Below are 23,453 nucleotides of genomic sequence, written 5' to 3'. Positions count from 1 at the left end.
GGATTTCACATATTTTCTTCCCCTGTCTCTCCCATTTATTTATTAGACTTTTTTTTCCTGCTTTTTTTACCCACCCTGTGCCTGGAATCCACTTGCTTTGGATAGTTGTTCCAAATGGGCTGTTAAACTAGGACTACCACACTGAAAAAAATAACGTCTTCACGCATCATCTATGATTTGTATCTTCTTTATTTGTTTCCTCATCCATTCTATACATCAATCTCCTGGCTCTAGTTTCCATTTTCTGTGTTGTATCTTAGATTTTTTTCAGAGGGAAGCATTATATGTTTGTGCTGTAAAGTGCTACGGCAAAAAGGCAGTACTAGTAAATAGCATTGCAGCTGGTCTTGTGAGCACAAAGGATGGACGTGTGATAAAATGTCGTTTAGAAAAATATTGCACAACATCTGATATTTTTCCCTGACAAATTGAAGCCCCAGTTTTTCTGAGTCCCTGTTTTAAGTAAACCTTTTCACAAAGCTTTGATGTTGAAGATTGAATCAGGTCTTCTTTAACTCTGCCTTAGAGCTGTGCTTACATGGTTACACTGCATTTTGCTCTAGAACAGGTCTAGTTCACATAGGGTATGTGCAGTCGGTTTTGTGGTAGTGACGCTGCCTTGTGTATGTAAAAGCCCCAACCTGCAGCATTGAAACTTCTTGCTCATCAGATATTTAGTGCAAATTCCTCAACCACATAGACGCTTCCATTTCAGTTCTATATTTCTCTGTGCTGAGCACTGTGTTGACTTCGATGTCCAGAGCTGTGCCGGACTTGAGAAGTGGAAGATTGCCATTTCTACTTCATGCTGATAACCAGGAACCAGGTATTACTCAGCCCCAGGCTGTTAAGGTGCTCAGCGTAACCCCAGGCTCCTTTGTTTGCCCCTTTCTCCATACGGCATGGTACATGGTGCAGCTCGCCTCCTCTTTTGTAACTAAAGATCTCGCTTGAGGTACGGAAGCAGCAGCTCCAGGTTCCTCCTCGCCCGGTGGGGATGCAAAGCGATGTGTCCTAGAACCCTGGCCAGGAAAATCAGATTTCTGAGAGCTTATAGGCTGAAAGGTGTGTGTTTTGGGTTTTGTCGTCTTGTTTTGTTTTTCAGTGGTTCCCGATATCTTTATATTCAATTATATTAAGTGGCTTCCATGGGAATTGGATCTACCCAAAAGTTTGGAACCATCAAAGTGTATTCTGATGGCTAGACAGAGTCATATGTTTGCATCTGTTTTTCTGGTTTGTCTTATGATTTCTTAGTGGCTGAAGAGTAACAGACCTTGACTGTCCTGAGGTTGTCTCCTCCTTTTTTGTGTCTGGGTGGTGATGTGCATTTGAGGCATGGCTTGGGAGAGAGGGGGAAGAGCTGATAAATAACTGCTCTCAGGCTGCGTAGTGGTTATGATCCGATTGTGCCAGTTAATGAAACATCTCCAGGTTGTGCCGCTTGGAAATCATTGGGGCAGGAAGGAGCTAGGCAGGGTGGCTGGGTTTGAGATAAGGCTATTAGCTGAAGGATTGCCTGTGGGACCCAAAATACTGATAAGAGCAGCTGGCTCCCCAACTACAGGGAGAGTGTTGATCATTTGCTTGTGACAGAGAGTATTTTTTTCTGTATATGGCAGTGTGCAGCTGATCATGTTCATATTAGCACTTCACTCCCCCACCCAAATACGGTTAACTTGGTTAGGTGGATTGGTGATTCAATCTAGCAAATGCTTTAGATTAAAATAAATGAATAAAATTGTGTTGGCAGGCAGAATGCAAAGCACACAAGCTTTTTAGTTTGTAAACCAAGGGTTGGTGGATGGGTTGTTTGTAAAAGCAGTGGATAAAAAATGTTGGACAATTAAAATCATTATATACTGAAATGTTATATACTGAAATGTTAATGGTGTGGTAGTGTAAGGAACTTTTTTAACAGAAGTATGCTTGAGGCATAGTTTGTCTATGGTCTAAACACATGAAGTGTTTCTGGAGAAACTTGCTAATGTGGACATTTAGGATGCAGCATAGTGCACTGATACCGAACCAGAGCTTGTTTAACATGAAAACACAGAGGAAATAGAAGTAGTGTGCAATTTGTATGGCTTCTGGAAAAATGTTTGTACATGTCTGATTTAACTTGGCAAGGTTTCCAATCCTCGAGCAAAAACTATTTGACCCAAAAATCAATCTGTAGTGGAAATTTAAAAAATATCTAGAACTCTAGGCCATGGTAGTAAGAAATCGGAGTGGTTTTATGCACTTCTTGTAACAAGAAGAGTACATATTCGGTGCCTAAAACTATATGTAATAATTTTATTATAAAGTCAGTATCTTCGATGTCATCAGGTTTCTTGGCATAATTAAACCAGTCCACATATGGAAACGTACAAAGGTGGGAGCCAAAAAGGGAAAAAGAATGCAAATCGCCTACAACAAAAGGGAGGTTTGTTGGAAGGCATCCATCTGGAGAGATGGGTAGGCAGCTCCAGCCTGTTTGCTGGGCATTACCTCTTACGTGCAAGACAGCACAAAGACTACTGGTGAGGCAGAGCTTTAGTTGCGAGAACGTGGATGTGAAGCGACTCTAGAAAAGCTATGTGTGGCTCTGGAGCCAGAGGTCTAAAAGGATTTTCAGCATCTTTTGGAGACAATATTACTACTGGGGGTTTGTGGACAACTTGTGGCCATAAGGTATGGTTACCATCAAAGGATTTAGGTTAACCCAGTGGATAGTGCTTAGGTTGGGATGTTGGTTCAAGCAGCCCGTGCTAACCGTCTTGTCTCCTCCATTGAGAAAACAACTCGGAACAGGGATTTCTTACAGCCAACATGCCGAGCAGAAAGCTGACAGCAGTTGCTGAGTACGAAGCTGTACCCTAACCCCCACTCTCTGTTTTGGGGCCAAGTACCTCATTCTGTGCCCTTCAGGGTTCACTGCTCTGACCTGGGTGACAGGAGCATCTCTTCTTACGTCATACAGCTTAGTAGTTGGAGGCTGTGGGAGAAAAGCAGTTTATTGTAAAGTACATCAAGAGTCATTGATGCAGAAATTAGTGATCTCATCTTGGTCAGGAAATTTCCTGTTCTTCTCTAGGCTAGAGAAGTGCATTTCAATTGCCCATGCAAAACGCAGCAGTGCGGACAGGCTGGATGAAACATTGTTCCTCTTCCAACCCAGATCGGGCTGTGACTTGGCAATGAGAGCCTTCTCTTATTGCAGGGGAAGGTACAAGTTAGTAAAAAATTAAGTTTCTAAGACCTCAGGTAGATACTTTTTAGTTTTCTTTGGTTCCCATTTTTACACGGCACTTGAGTCCCTCACCATAAAGAGCCCTCCTTATGCTAAAGGTGTGAAACCTTTGGATTTCAGACCACCTTTCTGACACCCCTGTGGTTTCCCCCAGCTGCCCGGGTAGTAGCGTTGCTGCCTGCGTTCTTGCTTTTCAAAGAGAACAGTGCTGTCCCACACAATGAAATCATCTCTGGCTGCCTCGTGAGCGGTGCGGACTTCCAGCCAGGCATAATCCCTTTCCTGACATTTGAGTCTCATTAATTGGGTTAACAAGATGCTATCTGTGCTCCGTACTTACGTAAATATAACCTGCTAGCAAAGATCTTAATGGCACCTGATATATCACACTGCCTTTACATCTATCAAGAGGTACCACTGCAGGAGTCACTTCCAAAAGCAGGTTGTGTTCTGGGTCCCGTGGGTCCCTTTATAAGCCGTAAGAAATGCTGGTGGTCAAGGCCAACCGTTCAGATGTCTTTAAAGTGTCCCACTGGTGACTGAAAATCACTTTGTCAAGATGACAAATGGCTTGCACATACCCCATTCACCTTACAGTTTCACTCTAATGTCAGCTCCATTTACTTGTCAGAAACAAGTATTATTTTTACTTCCAGCAGTGCAAGTGGGGCAGGGGAAAGGAAGGAGTGAAGGGAACACAGGCTGAGGCAAAATCTGCTTGTATGGCTTCTATTCAATGTATTATTATAGTTGAGATTCACAAGCTTTGGACATACCAGAATCTGTTTGCTTGCACATGTGCAAAACAGAAAGAAGGGAATTTGCTTTTCAGAAGTGAGAACTGTCCCTGCAGGGCTGCGATTATGCAAAAACATCTTTTAACCACTGGATTTTTCAAGCAGAAAGTGGTTGTGCAATATTAGTTTCTTATTTTGGAGAGAAAACCTCTTTCCAGAGCAACATTTAAAAATAACTGTTTAATTAACTGGGTCTACCCAGTACATAGGGCATTGTGCATGTGTCTGCGCTGAAGAGCTCGGCTCAAACCTCTGAACTCGTGTGGGTGGTTTCATTGACTGCAATGGCACTGTCACGTGGATAAGTGATCGCTGCTGTGAACGAGGGCTGCTACATCTCGCCCAAAAGCAGCGAGGGCCAGGCCGCAAAACATGGTCAAAGTCAGCTCAAGGACTGTGAAAGTGACTTTGACAACTTTGGCTTTTAGTTTCCTCTCAATGACTTCTGCATCGCTTTTGCTTAGTTCACAAGTCAAAATACGCTTTTTCTCCTAGTAGCTACAGCGTTGGCTGAGGTTTTGAAAGTCAAAATCTAAACTTAAATTGTCAGTGTGGTCGATCACAACAAAGGAAAGCTTATTCCACCATCCTTCTTTGCATCTGATGGAAGCTTTGCATCCCTCAGAAGTTTGAGTCGATATGAAGCAGAAACACATGGAAATGAGATGTGTCAAATAAAACATCGTTGTGGCCTAAGTTTTTCTGACTAAATTCTCCCGTGGCCTTGAGCCTTCTCTTGCTGGTACCAACTGGATGAAGCCCGCTTGAGGATGACTGCTGCCACGAGCTGTCCATCAGTTAGGATTTCCAGCTGCCCCTCCTTACTAGTGCGAGGAGTTGCAGCAAAAAAAAAGGAGTAAGCCCTTGTGAGTTGAAGGCAGCATTAAAAGACCCCGAAAGCTCTTGCCCCCTTCGAGGAGTCCTGGCTGAAATGCTCTTGGTCCTTGTCTTTTCCCACTCTTCTCTATACAGACTGGCAAGCTGGGGGCTGCCCCTTCTCCCTGCAGACCACCGTGAATGACCTCCTCTTTTTTTCTAATACCACTGTGTAGCACAGGCAAGATCATGTAAGAAAACAAATGCAGGGTCAGCGCTCAGTTTACTTGCAAGTTCATTAAAACAGCAGTGTCTGGAGGCCTCTTGCCTAAATAATTTTATAATAGAAAACAGACTCTTGTTGCTTTCTTTTGGGCTACTATTTTTATTTGGTTGTTGTTCCTCAAGCATTTTGGTCCTATTTCAAAACTTGCTTCAATTAAATGAAGAGGGTTGGGTTTTTTTTTTGGTGCTTTCCAGTTTAAAAGCTGTGCTACTACTGTAAAACTTCTACTCCTCTGGATTATGAAGATGGGATTGACGGGGATTTTCCTGACAAAATAACATTTAAGAAACAACTTGTAGATTAAAAATTTGGAAGAAAATAAAACCCCCTTCCCTCCCCCAGCCGAGATCTCCTGTTGCTGCTTCTGGCATGCATCACATCTTTGAGGATACAGTATCATGAGAAAACTGTCACTTGGTGATGTATTAGGGTAATATATCATGAGAGCATCGTTTCTTTAGAGGATATGGGCAGTAAAAGACATGATTCTGGCCAGACAGAGCAGCAGGGGACCTTGCTTTTTTTTCTTCCCTTTTCTTTAATCTAGCCCTGTTTTTGTGTTGTACAGAAGTGAGTTTCTTCATGGGATATGACTTGTTGCAGAGTAAGTTAGGAGGCCCATTGGGCTTTTTAAACTCTTTAAGCAGTACATGGCCTCAAGGGCTGCTTTGTTCAAAGTTTTTAGAACAGGCTCAAGCCCCAAACTGGAGCATTTGCCACTGCCTAAATCTCCAGTGTAAGGGTTGAGTAAGCAGACTTCAGACAGAGAAGGCAATAAAGATGCGCTGACAGGTAACTATTGTTAGGATAATATATTTGTAGCTTCAGCCCATCAAAATGTGATGAAATGTTATTTATAAAAAAACAGTCAATGCATTTCTTTTAAATAAACATCAAATGAAGTTTTAATTCACATCCATAGAAGAAAAATTACTATTGGTCAGTATTCAGTCTGTAATAGAAGATATAGTTATCCAAAAATAGGAATTCTGAACTGATGGACTCAGATTTTGATGTACTTCTTTTTATTGTATTCATGGTTTTGTTTTTCTCTCATTGGCAATGTCTGCTGGAAAATAAGCTGAAGACAGTCTATAGGGCCAGGATGGCAGTAGTTAAGAAACAAAAGTAGAGTATCGTTAGGACACTCTTTTGATGGGACTGAGTTAATTTTTGAGATGGGACAGAACATGACACTGTGGCTTGATCTAAAGTTTGTTGAATTCAAATGATTTAATAATTTATTTTAAACCTTTGGCAAAATCTTCTTTACCTTCTATGAAATCAGCTTGATAATTCATCAGTGCTATCTTCAACAATTTTTTCGGCTAGAATTTACTTAGTGTGTTTTCAGACCAATTTGGCTCAGGGATGATATGAGCAAACTCCTTCTCCAAGCCATCCTATGGCACTTAAAGGGGGGTCAGCAGAACAGTGCGCTCCAGGAGCTAATACACCCAGGGCAGTGATGCTGTTCCACATCTGCTGACTCCAGCTGTGTGCGGGTGGCCTCTGGATCAAGCTAAGGTAGTGGAAGATTTTATGGCCCTCAGCTGCCTGTCCCTTCCCTGGGAGAATGAATTCTGCCTCATCGGCTTCAGTCAGGGTAAATGAGACTAGGTTGGACCATGCTTTCGAGATCACTCACTTTGCTCAAAATGAGTTGGGCAGCGATCATCCCAAAAGTTTTGCTGGCTGATCTGAGTGACTGGGAATATCCAGCAAGGGGTAGATCGTAAACTCATAGGGTTGGGTCAGTGAGCTGTAACCTTTTCCAGCAGCATGGGTACAGGTTTGCATCATGAGCTTTGAATCGACAGGTATTGCCTGTGACTACTGTTTTCTTAGGTATTGGCATCAGATTTAGATGACTGATAATATGAATTCTTTATTGACAAAGTAGAAAAACCATCAATTTCGGTTTTGTTTGTTTAAAAACACATGTAAAATTCACGGAAAAAGCCGTGAATTTTAAATACATGCATCTTGTGAAATGCAAAGATGTGGTCTCCCACAAGAACCCCAGTGCATACCCCTTCCCTGAAACCTGGCTCCTGGATTACTATCGGTAGTTTTTCAGACTACAGTACGAAGTGCTGGGAACCTATGAAGACTGTGTCTCTTATTCCTAGAAGACCATCATGCTATTCTGCAGACAGGTAAAGAGTTTTGCCTTTAGCTTCACAGCTGAAGAGCTCTCATCCCAAGTGGCACTTGGAGGTTGAGGTGGAGGCAGGGAGATGGAGCGCTAAGCGGTCTGGCTCTGGCTTTCTCGCTGACTTAATCTGCAGTTATGGTCATTTTGTCTGGCTGTGTCTTTGTCAATAAGCTCACTGGAGCAGGGATGTAGTCCTATGATGTGCTTATGGGATGTCTGATGTGATGGGACCCTGTTCCCGACTGCAGCCTCAGTGGCTGCATTAACACAAACAAATGTAAGAGGAAGAAAGCGCTTTCTTTTCACCACGTAGTAGTGCAGCAGGCTGCAGTCAGGGAGTGTCAGGATTGCAGCAGGCCACCGAGGTCACTTTCCTCATGCTGGTGAACACCATTAAACACGGCGGAAAAAAAATAAAATCTGTTCAGTCTATAAGGGGTTGTGAGTGATGTGTCCTGAATGACTTGCACATACTCATGCCTTCCTCACAGCAGTGGGGAATACCCGTTTGCAGTGAAATTCAGTGTCCTCTTTCAGCAGGGCCTTTGTTTTAATCATCTTTCCTAGGGAATGGGGGGAGCTCGAGTTATGAAGGGGGTGGTTGATGCTGGCTGAGCACCACCGCAGGGAGAGCTGCAGCCTCCTCCCTGCTCGCCCTCAGAGAGACCAGATAAGCTGAAGAGATTACAGGGATGAGGGGATAAATGGGAAGCTACCGTGTGCTGTGCTCGAAAAAGAGACTCTCTGGACTGAATTGGCATATTTTGTTCCTGACGAATTACCATCATTTGCATCTAATGCAATTCATGCTGAAATCACGGTCCTGTTGTGCCACAGGCAAGGACCTAACGCTGAAAGTACTGAAGCATATGTTTGGCTTCACTCCTGTGAGCTGTCCCATTGAAACTGAAGACACACTCAAAATAATAGGGCTTTTTTCTCTGTGGGGTGAAGCATATGCCTTGGTGTTTGTAGGTTTATGTGGGCAAACAGAGAGAACTGTATCATTTTGCAGAGAACACACATTGTTTCATGGGGAAAATTTTTTTTTTCCACCTTGAATTTAAAAACACACCTAATGTGCTAAACCATTTTTGTTATTGTATGCACAAAGTTTGTTTTTGCAAGGAAAAAAACAAACATAATTGGAGGGAAACAAGGGAAATGTGACCTTTTTTCTCATCTCCCTTAACGCTTGTTCGAAATGTCTGCAAACACTTCTCCTTGGGGAGTGGTGTCTCCTCCCCAAAGCCAAATTGTGCAGCTCTTGCTCAGGCAGAGAAATGCTCATGGAAGACAGCAGTCCCAAAGTATTAGCAGGGATTGCTTGCTTGCATCAACTCCACCAATTAAAGGGAAGTTTGTAAATCGGACCCGAGATGGTGAGTTCCAGGTGGGAGTGCCAAAGGAGCAAGGGTACTATTTTCAGAAAGCGCCTTAGGATTTGTCTAGACCATGAGTTACATGCGTGTCTGAGCCTGTTCTTGAGTTCAAGTTGGCCCAACATCAGGGATGTCTGCACGTAAGCATAGGTGCAGGCACACGCTTGGGAGCCTGGTGCTCCCAAGCTTTGCTTGAGGGATAGAGCCTGTGGCCAGCGCTGGCCCAAACCTTAGCTCCTGTGGCCTGCGCGTGGCTCCATGCACGCGTGAGGGGATGCTCCGGCCACGTGCAATATCAGGCAGAGAGCCAGCAGCACAGCCCGAGAACGTGCGGGTCATGGCACGCAGCGTGCTCTGACTTGCATTCGAGCCTGCCCTACGCCTTGCGGTAGAGATGTTGCCTAAGTGGCTCGAGTGCACTTGCTTCATTAATTTTAAATGGCTTTTTCTTTTCCTAAGGTCATACGTGCACGGTTGAAAGCTGCATCCCAAATTCCCCGGGGGCAACGTTTGCCATTGTTTGAAAATTGTTGTTTTGGTGGATTATCCCACAGGCTTCTCCTGGCAGAAATTTAATGACACTGAACTACTTAGTGAGGACTCTTATCAGAGTTACTAGTTGGAGTGCAATGGATAACGGTAAAAAATGAATGTTTTTAGGGTTAGCCATTAACGGTAGTTCGTATTTCTACCTCATCTGTCCCTGTTCCTTTTATTATTTTTCTCTCCATAGCCTTTTTTGGTTAAATGAAAGTTTAAGCAACATTTTTCCTATTCAATATAAATAATTAATAACCTGAGGATATCAGAAATGCAGTGCGAGCCTCCTAAAAGCATTTTCAATACATAAAAAGAAAAAAGAAAAACCCAGGCTCTCACAGTGGGAATCTAGCCCCCTGAGAACCCACATCTGCCAGGTCTTCAGCAGCCAGCTGTGACAGCACAACAGTGGGCTCAGGGTAGTGCTGATGGAGGTGCTCCTTGGAACAGCCCTGAAGAAACGAAGCGGACTCCTGAGTTTTTATTTTTTATTTTTCCTCTTCCAAGCCAAATCCAGGTTGCAAAGAGCCATCCTCCGGGTGGCTGCTGTGAGCCGGCAGGAGCCCAGTGGGGAACCCTGTAGAAAGTTGGCTGCAGCTTCCAAGCTGTGGTTTGGCATGCGTCCTCTCCAAGACCTCTGCCAAATATTCAGATTTCTTTTTAGTGTTTTTTTTTTCTTTTTCTTTTCATGTTGGCATTTTATTTAACTGTACCACATGAGTTTAAGGCCGTTAGTTTGATATATTTTGTCACCAGAGTGGGCTATTTTGTGCAGAGTTCTTTGATGGAAGATAAAAATATGAGGTGTATGTGGAAGGTGAACAAATTGCATTTAGAGATGGTTGTAGTAAAGGTAACATTGGTATTAGTTCTGGTTAGTCTTATCTCTCCTGTATGGGAATTTAACATCACCTCTGCTTGCTGAGTTAAAGAAGAGACCTTTGGTTCCTACTGGCAAAGCATGGGAGAGGGGAGAAACGTGGGCAGCCAACAAAACTTTCTGATCTTCCCCAAACACATTAAAAAGCGAGTTCTCCAGCAGTTGGGCTCGGTGAGTGCAGGAGTGGAGTCTGGGGTGATCCTCCGGCACTTCCCTAAATTTTCTTTTCCGAGGCAGTCTGGGACTCCAGTGCGAACCCTTCACCGAGCCGAGTGCTGACTGGGGAGTTGCGTCAGCTGGGACAGCATTGTTCTGGATCAGCCTGACCTCTTGAAAAAATAGGTATTTTTCCAACACTAATAAAAACCTTAGCTGAGGTTCTCTCCCTTTCTCTGTGTGTGCCTGAGCGCTAAATTAAAAAAAAAAAAAAAATCCCAGATGTGAATCTATAAACCATCTGTTTAAAATAACTATTGTGCAGGACTATAATTAAAAGTTATTTATTATGAATCTTGGGATCCTATTATGGATTTTGACTGACTCCCAGGTTTCTGATTTAGCAAACGGTTTATGTATTTATGAGCCATGTGTCTCTTCTGCACTTCTCGGTGCCAGAGTGCATGTCCTTTAAACAAAAGGAAAAAAAATCCCCTACCCTCCTGTAACTGTCGGCTTCTGAATGTTGCTGTCTAAGAAGTTTTCTCTTAAGAACAGCAAAAATCAAAGTATCTGAGAGCTTTCAACAACTCCAGAGATGCTGTTGACAACACAGATGGAGGTTTGGTAATACAGCTCTCCTGCATGCAGCTACTTAGCAACCTTTTAAATGCATGGTCGGGAGGAGTAATGAAATGGTATGATTACTGGGGGTAGGAGGGGACGTATTTGGGAGAGAAGGAGGCAGCAAAATCAAAACAAGCAGATGGACTGTACACATTAAGATGACAGGGTGAAGGAAAAAAAAACCCAAAACCCTCCTGGTGACAATTGCTCTTTGTTTTATCTTTGTATTTTTACACCCAGTGGGCCTAGGAGATCTGCACTGGATAATGCCTGACTGCAATAGACTAAACAATGATTTACCAGCCCTGTTTTATCTGCTGCTGTCCTATGATTGATCTGCATGCTACATTAACCCTTTCCTCCACATCTGCTGGCCTAGTTTTCCCCAAGATGCAGCGCTGAGATAAAACAACAGAATTTTTGGAAAGCATGTCAGGGTTAAATCCAGTCCTAGAAGAAGCAAGAGGCACTCGGCTGCGCTTCCCCGGAGCGACGCTCATCTCTGTGTACTACAAGAGGGGTTTTGCTCTGAAGACTACAGCGAGGCAGTATGTTGCATTTGTGGCTCTACTGTATGTTTGTTCAGCAAAAAGCCCCAAAAGGAGCCGTGGGAGCTGCAGCCCTGAGCGGTGCTGTACCTCGCACCCTGGAAAAGCAGCCCAGCTCCGATGGCAGGGAGTTAGGCATCCCGGGGTGGCATCTGAAACAACCGGTTTCAGAGCTGTGTGGGGCTCGCCTATAATACCAGCTTGAGAGGAGGAATAGCAGCTTTGCAAATCCTACCTTGCTTAGGGCTTAGCCACCCTTCTGGTGGTGGCAAAGGTTGGCTCTCTTTGTCTGGGATACGCAGACCTATCTCTGCAGGCAGGAGGCTGCAGCTTCTCCTCCAAGGGGTAGAGCTGATCTTGCTCTTTTCTTTAAAAAAGGAAAAAAGAAAAAAAAAGGGGAAAAAAAAAAAGGAAAAAAAGACCAAAAAAGGGGAAAAAAGGGGAAAAAAGGGGAAAAAAAGGGGAAAAAAGGGGAAAAAAGGGAAAAAAGGAAAAAAGGGGAAAAAAGGCAAAAAAAAAAAGGAAAAAGGAAAAAGGGAAAAAAGTAAAAAAAAAGGAAAAAAAAAAAAAAGGGGTGGGGGGATGAGTGTGGCAGCTCCTGCTCACCTTTTAGCACCATGCTGTAGCAACTCACCTCTGAGACATCGATCCAGGTTCGCTGCCCTCTGCCTCCAGAGGCAATTCAAAGATTTGCCTCCTGCTTTCCCCACAAGCATCCTTGCTGTCAGGACTGGTGGCTTTTGGGAGCAAGAGGAGTCAAGCCCCTCTTCTGCTGAAGCTGGGCCACTGAGCAGCAAGTAGCTCAAGGTCTACGGGGCTAAAGAAAGGAAATATGAATCTGCAGCCTACTGCTTGAGACACCCTCCAAGGAGGGAGGACCCTTCAGTTCCCGTTGCTGCACCGTGGGCCATGAATATACTTTACTTGGAACAGCTGCTTAATGTAAAACAGCCTTTGGCACTGGGACATGAACTCCAAAATCATCTTCCCTCCCAGGAACCCTCCCAGTCACTAGGCAGTACAGCCCGGTTCGGTTTTGCTTTCTCTTTTCAGTAACTTCCATCCTTACCTGTAATGCAGGTCTTGTGTTTGGGGTTGAGCCACCAGCATTGCTGGTGATAAGGGAAGAAGAGTAAGATCCAAATTCAGCTGCACACCCCCCGGGTTGGCTCAATGGTACCAAACTTGTGATTGGCAGAGAAGATTTCCGATGGAAGTGATCTGGGCTAAACAGGAGACTTCTAGTTAGGAAAGGTAGCTAGCAAGTAGCTCCTGTTTGAAATATGTGTGTCGGGGTCATCCTTAGGAACGTTTCCTATCGCCAGCAAGAAGCAACCACGTCAGGATGTACCTGAGGGCAGAGGGAGGCAGCTGGTGTGTTCAGGGGAGAGGGCAAGAAGCTGTCGTGCTGGGCTGCATGAGGCGTTTGCCCCAGGAGTCTCCTGGGAATCAGGGAACAAAAAGAAATACAGAGTCATGTCCCACTTCTTGTCCCTCTCCCTGCCATCCCCAATAATGATTTCTCCCTTTGAAGAGGGAGTCTGATGGGTCTGAAGAGGACTGCCTGATGCGGGTCCTACCCAGCTAGGTTGGCCCAGAAGGGCACCATGCATCTTGCGTCTCCACAATGCGTGCTGCAGCTGGGTAAATCATGTTCTCCAAAGGAACATACTTTAAACTGGATTTTGCCCTTCCTTCAAACCTGCTTTCACTATGCAGAAGATTTTCCCACAGATAAAGGTAACGGGGCTCCTAGGCTTATTAAATCTTTCCTTGAGTAAACTCTTATTAAAGAGAACCGGATCTCAGCAGAACCCTTTAAAATACGGACTGTGTGTAGTCAATTTCGTAAACTTGATTCTACTGACCTTCAAAAGGCTTTATGGAGGCAAAGCCAGGGGACGGTATGTTCACATAAAGGGAATCAAGATTTCACCCATCGCTCTAAAAAGAAGTTGTTGAGCCGGTTGCACTGCTGTGCTGTGGCTGCTTTGTGCCAGTCCAGAGCTACAGACCTGACATAAATTCACCAGTTAAATTGCATTTATGGTTGCTCTGCAATGCTGGAGCGATGCAGAGCAGCCGGCACGTAGCGGTGACCTGGCTTTTTACAGTAGTCGTCTGTGTCGCTGCAGCTGCGCTTTAGGGCCTGATTCTCATTTGCTGATTTCACACAGGCTTGGCGAGAGTGAGTCCTCATTTAAACACTGATAAGATTGAAGTGCCTTTATAGCTCCCATCAGATCAGGGAGTGACTTTGAAGAAAATAAACCTCTGATTTTAGACAAAGAGCTGGAGTGTAATAAAAGCTGCGTGTTATCCTTCACAGGCACCTTGAATAAGGGCCACAGGGAGCAAAAGAAAAAGACTGGAAAGCAGAGTTTCTTTTCCTTTAGTTTTATGATTTACATTTTTCTAGCCCTTTGATTTTTTGGTCTCTAATTAAGTCATAAGATTGGGTGAGGTGGGTGCTTGCATCTAGTAAATGGCCACCTGTGTCACTTAATGAACCGAGCTACTAATTATAGGTGGAGGTCACTTCAGAGGGCTACTTTCAGTCAGGAATTTCAAGTAGCAAAATTTTACTGAAAGAAACCCCCAAAGTATTTGTTTTCTGCCCTCACTTAAAGGCAGGGATAACCAGAAGGATTGACACCACAGGGGCACGCCAGGCAATAAATGGAGTATTTCTCCTACCCGCTGTTGCACATCCTCTATTGACATTCTTTAATGCGGTCAACATGCTCTTTGGTCTTGGCCATCGCTGCCTTTTAGTCATAGGAATACGACACTATAATGTACAGTGATTCCGCCTGCTTGTGTTGTTTCATCGATTTTCAGCATTTTGGGGAGAAAGATGAATTGCAGTAGTCTCTTTTCTAGTATAGTATATAGTAGGCTCTTTTGAAGACCCTCTGGGTAGCTAGGTAATATCACCAGCTAAAAATGACTTTCAGCAGTGGCAGAGAGTTTTGTTTTCTCTGAGGTTGCCACCTCTTCCTCAGCCGTCTCTTCTTTTGTCACTGTGAGAAATGATTTCTGAGCTGTGCAGTTCATGGGGCAGCACCTCAAGACCCCGAGGATATTTTACCAAGTTTATCATGTAGCTAGCTGTTCATTTAAGTAAAGTGGATTTCTTCAGTGGGGCACGTTTTCTGTACTATGACGGGTAGCGGTTATGAATTACTGTCTAAGTGGAGTTTAAACACCATTTACTTGAGTTCCTGGATAATTCAGAGACTGTCTTCTACTGCATTCCTTCAAGGGGAGAAAGGCGTTTTGACTCACAAGGACTTCTCCTGAAATGAAAGAGCAAATTGCTAGCCTCACGTTTTATTTTTCTCAGTTGCAAGAACTGAGCCGTGGATTTGGTTTGCTTGCAATAGCTTTTGTATTTTATTTTTTTTTTTTCAGAATAAGGAAGTGACATGCAAGAGAGAGAAGTGTCCGATGCTCTCCAAGGACTGTGCTCTTGTAATTAAGCAGAGAGGAGCTTGCTGTGAGCGTTGCAAAGGTGCGGTTCCCTTCCTGTTGTTTCCCTCTTTTTAAAATGTTATCGGTTCACGTTTACATTGTCAGAGATAGGACAAAGATGGGAGCTTCTCAGATGGGACTTGGCTGTCACCAGAGGCTCAAAAAGGACAGTAACCACAATTAAAATCAATATGTTTCCAAAGCTGGTGGAGATGCATAAATTCACATATTCATCCTGTAATTATTAGTTCTTGTACGATAGTCCTTTAGAAATACATCTTTATTGTACTTCGTTGGTATGTTGTCAGTCTTTTGAGAGATATCTCCTGTTCTAGCTTTACCTATCAGAAGTATTTTAGGTCAAAAATCAGTCTGCTAGTAGTCACCAGTCAATAGGAATTCCTTAAACTTTTTCTGTGGTTGAACAGAATAGGAATAATGCTTCTGAGTAATAAAGAGCAGAGTAATTATCCATGACTATTTTTATTTCTCCCTATACTAGAAAGAAACCAATCAAATTCTATTAATTTTACTAAATATTTCCTGATTCAAATAATAATATTGTGGACATTTTTATTAAAGCCAAAATGGGCAATAATCTGAACATTGTACATTTATTTATTGACCAACAGTGTATCTTCCAAGCTCTTTAGAATGAGCTAATTATCAAACATAAAAAATTAATAAATTAATTGTGAAGCGTGCATGGAATGTAACTATCATGCTTATCCACATGAAAAATGCAGTTGAAAACTGGTCTTTTTTTATATCGATGCAGTAAGTATTATGCTCCAAAACACTAATTTTGCTGAGGGACTGTCAACACAGTCAATGACAGAGAATGTTGGATTCAGATAGCTTTAATTTTCTTTATTTTTTCTCTGTTGTTTAATTCCCCAGTGGTGATAGAGTGGCTTCAGGAGGGAGATAGCATAGGTTAAATTGTTGGGAAACACAAGCGTTTATTGCCTTCCCAGAGGAAATACAAATGCAGGAAAACGGATTACACTGAAATTCAGACGGAAGGGACATAATGGATATGTGTTTTTCCTGGATGGTTGCAGAGGTTCGTTAGCTGCTGTGCTTATGATTTGCTTCTGGGTGTGACTTTGGAATGGGTTTGGCAAGCCCCAATTCGAGGATTTGTTTAAAAGTCTGACACTTAAAAGACAGGGAAATGGAATAGGAAAAAAAGTTAAAGCACTACTGAAACAATAAGAATTTGTAGTTACAAGTTTTACATAAATTAAATGTAATTTATTTCTTTTGTCAAATTGCGTTCAGCGTCAGCTTTACAGCAAAAGATTCCTAAACATTGGTTTAATTAGGCTGGAGGTTGATTCTCCGTTTCGATAAAGGGATGCATGCTTGGTCAATTGCATGAAAATTTTATATACATAGATATGCATATGTGCACATACGCATACAAAATGATTCTACACTGAAGAAGATTAATGTTTCAAAGTTGAGGATACAGACATTAGTGTGTACGGGCTATTATCATTAGATGGAAACTTTAATTCAGACTCCTTGTAAGATATTCTGTTTATCCTGAATTGGTGTGTGTTCCTATAGAACATTGTTAATAGGCTTGAGCCTGGCATCTGCAGATTGGTATGCCTGACATCTCTAACAGGAAAATTAATAGAAACTGTTAAAAAATAGAATTAGGAGGCACGTGGATAATTGCAATATAAGGGGGAAGTCTTACAAAAATGCTAGTCATTTTAATACATCATAAGCATATGGACAGAGAGATCCAACTGATGTTGTCTTCCTGGATTCCTAATAGGCATCCAACAAGATCTCTCACCAAAAACTACTAGAGAAACTAACCAGTTTGTAGAGAAACTCATCAATGAATAACTAACAGGTGGTGATAATGAATGGTTACTTTGTCACGGAGAAAGGTTACCAGAAGATCTCAACTTGTCAACATTCTCAAAAGTGATCTAGAAAAGGGGTGAAGAGGGAAACACAGTTTGCTTCTGATGACCTGACCTCTTTACTGTAGTAAAGGAGGAGGGCTGCCTGCAAGCAGTTGCAGAAGGTTCTGGGGATGTTGAATAACTGATGACAAAATGGCAAAGGAAGTTAATGTGGATGAGAATAAATGGGTGCACACAGGACAAAACAGTCCTAACTGTACAAATACCATTCTGCGCTCTTGAGTTGACAATTACCTATTAACAACTGTTTCTCAGTGTTATAAAAGACACTTCTGTACCAGGATCAGCTCAACCCTCAATAGCTCTCTAAAGGGGAAACTGACTTTTGGCTAGAAGGACGTTTGGTCTGTTCCAAGATGGTAGTTCCTATGTACTTAAGATGCAAAAGCAGCTTTACATTTCAGAATTAAAAAAAAAAAAAAAAAAAAGGCTCTCAAGGGCTTGATTTTCAAAGTAAATGTGAAATTTCTGCATAAGTTTTTCTGCTCTTTCTGAAAAGTAAAGCTAAATATGCACCTGTATAACTACAGCAGTCCCGACACCACAGGTTGTCACCAGGTTGTTCTGGTGCCAAGGGAAGAGGCTAATGGAGCCACCTCTACCCCCAGGGAAGCTGCTTGTTCTCTTGCTGCTCTGAAGGCTGCTGAGGCTCTTGCGCTGTTCTGTGCAAAGCCCAAAATGAATGTCCTGTGGGGAGTATTTGGGGAATCAAGGGTGCAAACATCAGGATGGATGCGTAGCACTTCAGCTACTCCCTTTGGTGTCCCAGCAGCTCCCCGGCACTCTCCGTGCAGAGCTCAGCTGCAGCCAGGACTTGGCCCTGCAGCACTTATTCTCAGTCACTATTTTGTCAAGCTGCCAGAGTGCCCACAGGGAATGCAAGCAGGAAAAGGGAAACAGGGATTTTTATTTTTTTTTTTTTAATTGGTTGCATTTCATCTAAACCTGAACAAAATGTTATGAAGAAAAGACATCAGAACCTGATGGCTTTTTTCTTGGATTCATTCCCAAAGCCTAGAAAAGCTTAATTATGCCTTACAGGCTATTGACAGCTCTCTTTGATAGCTTCACGTCTTCCTACCTAAATGAATGAATGAATGGCTGCTGTCACTTGAGTACAATGTCAGGAGGATAACATCAAGACCAAAGGGTATATTTCCAGAATTGGCTGTGTAGGAAGGAAACCACTGCTCACGACTCCTTTGTGACATTGCTGCTAGGATATTTTATTTTATTATGAGAAGTGCATGAGGACTGGGTCTGTAGGCCCAGTACCTCTGGCAGCAAAGAAGTAGTCTGAAATGATGCAATACTACATGCCTGCAACGGTGCATACAGCTGAAGTCCCACGTTCAGAGCTTTGCATACAGGAGAAACTGGATTGTTGGTAGCGAATTTTTCCTGCAAATGGTTGTGTGCTGAACATAACTCCCTCGCTTCTGTTTGGATATTTGTATGCTACTCAGATAATTTCTAGCACTTTTTTCCTTTTTCTTAATAAACAAAAAGTAAGAAACAGTAGAAAGTATAACTTTTGCAATCAGAAAATTCATTGTGGCGGAAACAACATATTATCCCTAACATATTAAGAGATTTGGCTTTACTTAAGATTTTAATCCTCGAGACTAGCGATGTGTTTTAACACTATTCTTGACTTCAGGCTCATAGGACCTTGGACAGTAAAGTTGGTGGGGCAAGGCTCTTTTTTGCTATGTGTTTATGCAAAGTCTGGAACAGAGAAATGTAGGCCCATGGTTGTGGTTCCCTGCTGCAAGGAGTATGCAAACAACTAAGTATAATAGTGAAAACTTTCAGTGAGATTACTCTTCTGACGGATACTTACTGTAGTTTATAAAACATACTATATACCTCTAGCATACTGTTAATTTTGAAAATATTAAAAAATTAAGCCCTCTTACTACTTTAGCATAGGATAAATAGGCCACTTTTCATCTCTCATTTTATTCAATATGTTTAATGAAAACATATGAGATCATTGAGATTATAGAAATAGATTTGGCAGCATTTTCTTATTTAGTTGAATGGAGACCTGTCACTTGGATGTAGAGCTCTCTACATCTCTAATAATAAGTTATTTGCTCTCTGAAGAAGTGGTATTACCGGCTCAGGGCTGCATAAAGTTTGCATTTCTAAAATTGTGTACCATATTCTACTCTTTTATCTTAAGAATTTGAATCTTCCATGGGTGTGCAAAGACAAAATTGGTGGGTATTTGTTACAACAGATACGATTTGTTGTTCCGAAGTTTCTTTCACTTCCCATGTGCAATTTTGCTTTTTCTGCCCCTGTTAACTTTTGAGGCTTACTGTGGGGTTTTTTGTTGTGGTTTCTCAAAAAATTAATGATATTAGAGATTCCCATGCTGTGCTCCATTGATCTGGAGTCTACCACAGAATGGAATCACAGCCCAGGCAACAGCAGCGCTAGTTCCCCTGAATATTGAATATCCAAAGCTATCGTAGTTAATTGTGCATTTCTTGGAAACGATATCAAATATTATAGTTGAGGATTGGAGCCAATTTCAACTATTAGGGCTGACTTGCAAAGGAAGTTAGAGGGAGGTTATGAGTTTATCAGTGTTCTGGCTACTCTACTAATGCCTTGCAGGAGCCATACATACATTTGGCACTTTATTTGCCTGTGGACACCCCTAGCTGAGATACCCGATAGCATTTTGGTGCCCTGCTGTAAGACTGACCGGGGGGGGGCCTTTGTGTGGGGCCCCGATGGGGCACTCTAACTTGCAGCCTATCCTTGCATCCTCTAAGGCAAGCTTTCAGACACAAGGGTGCAACCTAATACATGGATGGAGTGGGATGGGCTGGGAAGATAATTATATATTTTCCTACTGAATTTTTTTTCACCTTATCTGAATAACCTAGTCCTGGTATCTGTCAGAGCCTGGTTATGGAAAGAGATGATATGGGGACATAATCACGTCTTAACTTTTCTCTTGGCCTTTCTCACTGTCTCTCTTGGTAATGTGCTCCAGCTCTGAACCAGAAGACCTGTTTCTTGAGGCTTCACGTACAGGTTTGTCTCAATGTTGATGCAGTTTCTAGCTTTGTCTTTCAAGTAAAGGCAGGGATTTTGAAGCAGTGGCATATAGCTGGTAAGGACAGCATCAGCCAGTATCATCGTGGTGCCAGCTTTGATCATTTCTGGTTACGCCTAAGAAAAGGTCTTGCTCTCTCCATCTTTCCTTTGACTTAACTCTTCTTACAAAGGTCGTAGAACATACACTTCATATCCCTTGAATATCTGGTGTATACTCTTGTGCTCAGTAGCACCTCAAATACCAGATTTTCTTATTACCTTTGTTAATATAATTTTCCGTTTATGTAAGAAGCTTTTAATGAACTGTCTTGTCATGTTGTCATAAATACTTTTGCAGTCAAACAACAGTTACCCAGACTTTTATAATCACAGAGAAGTTGTTCCGGACACTTGTATTAGAAAATAGCACGAGACCTCCATGGTGATATCTGGATGCACTTGTACCTTGTGTGCGGATATTGTGTCCAGTGCAGCAAAGTAAAAGGAAACTAAAGACCAGGATGGAGGCTTCACACAACATTCACATGTAACGTTTCTCTGGAACAACATGATAAACATCTTAGGACACTTAATACTAGAATAAAAATTTCTTTTGCTCTTTAACTTTGAAGCTGTAAGCTGTACTGATCATGAATGATTCTGCTGGTGTGAGGAAATTGGGTATAAATAGCAAGCAATTGTGTCACCAAGCAACATCATTCATGACACCCTTTGTAACCATGAGAGGTCACAGTTCTCCAGCTGCCAGGCTTGGCAAGCACATCGAGTATCAGCTCAAGATTCAATGGCAGCTCTACCTATATGGCATTTTGGATCACGAGGTTCTTACGGACCCTGCAGAGTGACTTTTTTTCCCCCTGTATATATATTTGTGAAACACAAGACATTTGGGAAGGTGAAATTCAGTTCCAGTGGGTCGCAGGGGGCAAAAACAGCACTGGGAGGAGTTGATGTCTTTGTTTCTGCCGCTATTTGCTCAGTGAATATGAGCTGCTTTGCATCGTATGCCTGTGAACTGTGCAGTCCTGGCACAGCTCACCCCCATGGACACTTTACTTTGCTTGTGTTGTACGCCCTTTATATGGCCTCTGTGCCTCACGTCCCTTGGGTATTGTAATTGTGATGGCTCAGCTGCAAATACGTTTGATTGTACTCAGTTAGAGAGGATTTTCACTGTTTAGAGTTAGACTTAATAAGCATGGGAGATTTTGTATATATTTTCATGCTTCTTGACAAATGAAGACGAGGGTTACCCAAAAGGAAGTTTAATTTTCTAGTAGCTGTCAATGGCTTTACCATCATTAAGACATGTGAAAATATATTTTATAATAGGTGTATGTGTGATTCACAGGTCTCTTATTTTGGCCAACAGATTTCAAGTCAGGGAAATACTGCAGAATGTGCAAGTTATTGTGGGTTCTTTTTGTTGTTTGGGGTTTGGGGTTTTTTTTTTGTTTTTTTGGCTAGAACTGGTATTTAGTGTTAGCATGCCTGGATACCTCCCTGAGGATTAATTTATCAAACACTAAATAAAACATGTCTTCTGACTGTTTTCTTTTTCCTAATGTTTCTTTTCCATGCCAATAGAGAGGTTACTTTTTAAAATAGAAAGTGGAGGGAAAGCAAGAAAAAGACTTAATAGGAGAAGAAAGATGCTGAAGAAATGAGGGATGGGGAGCCAGTCTATTGTGCACCAATCTATCACTTTCTCTTGGGAGAATACGGAAATGACTTGCCTATAAAATTCCCATTAGCCTAAAATAAGCAAAAATCTCTTCTGGAATCTGATTAGGCAATGTTAAATTGAGTAATAAAGGCTTGTTTTTAATGAACTCCTGAGGACACTGATTGAGCTTTAGCACTACTGAACTGTCTCTTACAGTCAATTTTCCTATCTTCATGATACTGCTCTGTGCTGGGGTGTCTGGGGAAGAAAAAAAAGGGTCATTTAACAATGTTACTGGATTTGGAAAGACAAATGGCTTCCTGATTGTCAACTTGTCCACATGCCAATAACAAAATCCGCTATAATTTGCCTTTTCCGTTATTCCAGTCCAATTCTGTGTGAGGATGCTTGTTTTGGAATTAAATTGCTCTCTTTCAAATTAAATCAGCCAAAGGTTGGTTTATTATGTTTGAAACTAAGGTGCTCAAGTAAGGCATGCACAACATTGAAACAAACTAGCTAAATCAGAAGTGATTTAACTATTTTATTGTCATTTTTTGTGCAGGAATTACTCAAATCTAGAGGATCATTTTGCCTTTATGAGGTGACTAGAAGGTAATTAGCACTTTCCACTGCATATATACAGCAATTGACTAACTTCAAAGTATTCAGTGGTTTGGTTTGATTCAGATAAGCAACTTTCAGCTTGCGTGTTTATCCAGGACTTATCTGAACTATTTGGGTTGAAGTAGGTAATAGGAACAAAACCTACAACTAACCGAAAGTTAATATTTTACATTAATAAAACACCAGATATTCTTAAAGAAAGAAGCAGGAAAGACTAAAAAATTAGGACACGCTCCTTGACTGATAAGAATCACCTTAGCTCCATTAAAATTGATATAGACCACTGATATTTAACTTCCTTCCGTATGTGGAATCTTAAAGGTTTTCCTTATGGGGTATATGTCACGGGATCAAATTTACCTATTAATGTTGAATCTATTACTTTTCTTGTACTTCTTAAAACATTCTCAGGCTTTTTGAGTTCCCCTCTTGAAAACCTCATCAGTAGCTCTTTCTGTTAACGTTGTGTTTTAAGTATGTATTCAGGCAGAAGTAAGTGGCTGGCATTTAAGTGATTGTGCTAAGCTCTGATCTTTCTTGATTTATTCTTTTCTCCTGCTCTCCTTTTCAAATGGCGGATGGAGACAGTAGGTTAATGTAATAATATTTCCAAAGGGAATTAAAATGGCTTTTAGGAACTTGAAGCATGTTCTGCCATACTCGGTTGTAGAAATTGGCATCGGTGACTTTGCTGATGCCTTTGAACATGAGACATTCAGTGAGCGCTACTTTCCAAGCCAAGTATGATGGGCCTTTAACTGTGGATGAGCTAGAATGGCTCAGCTGAGTGGGTGCATGGAGGCAGGTGGGTTTCAACTCAGCTGGATTTAGCTGAGGCTCATCAAGTTCCATGCTATGAATAGGTGGGCTAGGGAAGTCCGCATATGTGTTTGCAGGTGTCAGCTGAGAGATTTGTACATTGAAAGTGAGGTTCAGAAAAATTAGCTGGTATGTGGGCTTTGTTTCCTTTTCCTTTTGAAGAGTGAGCAGTGGGTGTAGCTCTGGGGCGTACAAAGGGCAGAGTGTCAGGGACAGATTGAAATCTCACCCGGAGACTGTAAAGCACTTCCTTTCTTGCCCTGTCTTCAGTTTACCTGACCCTTCAGCCTTCCCCCAGCTCTCGCCAAGCCTGCCTGTGTTACTGGCTAACTCTCCCCTTCCTTTGTGCTCTTTTCTTCAACTGAGCATCTGATGAAATCCAGCTCCCGCCGTGCCCCGTGTTGGTGCCTGCACC

General features: G+C 42.3%; 1 protein-coding gene across 1 annotated transcript in view; it reads left to right on the top strand.

Annotated features, from left to right (window-relative positions):
* The window catches only part of BMPER (BMP binding endothelial regulator), a 145,368-nt gene that overhangs the window by 9,253 nt on the left and 112,662 nt on the right, over positions 1-23,453 (top strand). Inside the window, exon 3 of the mRNA XM_059818979.1 lies at positions 14,840-14,939. Within this exon, the coding sequence (XP_059674962.1) occupies positions 14,840-14,939 (100 nt within the window). The remainder of the gene's footprint in view (positions 1-14,839; positions 14,940-23,453) is intronic.

This window comes from Gavia stellata, chromosome 6 (genome assembly GCF_030936135.1).
Source record: "Gavia stellata isolate bGavSte3 chromosome 6, bGavSte3.hap2, whole genome shotgun sequence".
NCBI lineage: Eukaryota > Metazoa > Chordata > Aves > Gaviiformes > Gaviidae > Gavia > Gavia stellata.
The sequence above is the reverse complement of the archived record's forward strand: the minus strand, read 5'-3'. Positions and strand labels throughout refer to the sequence as shown.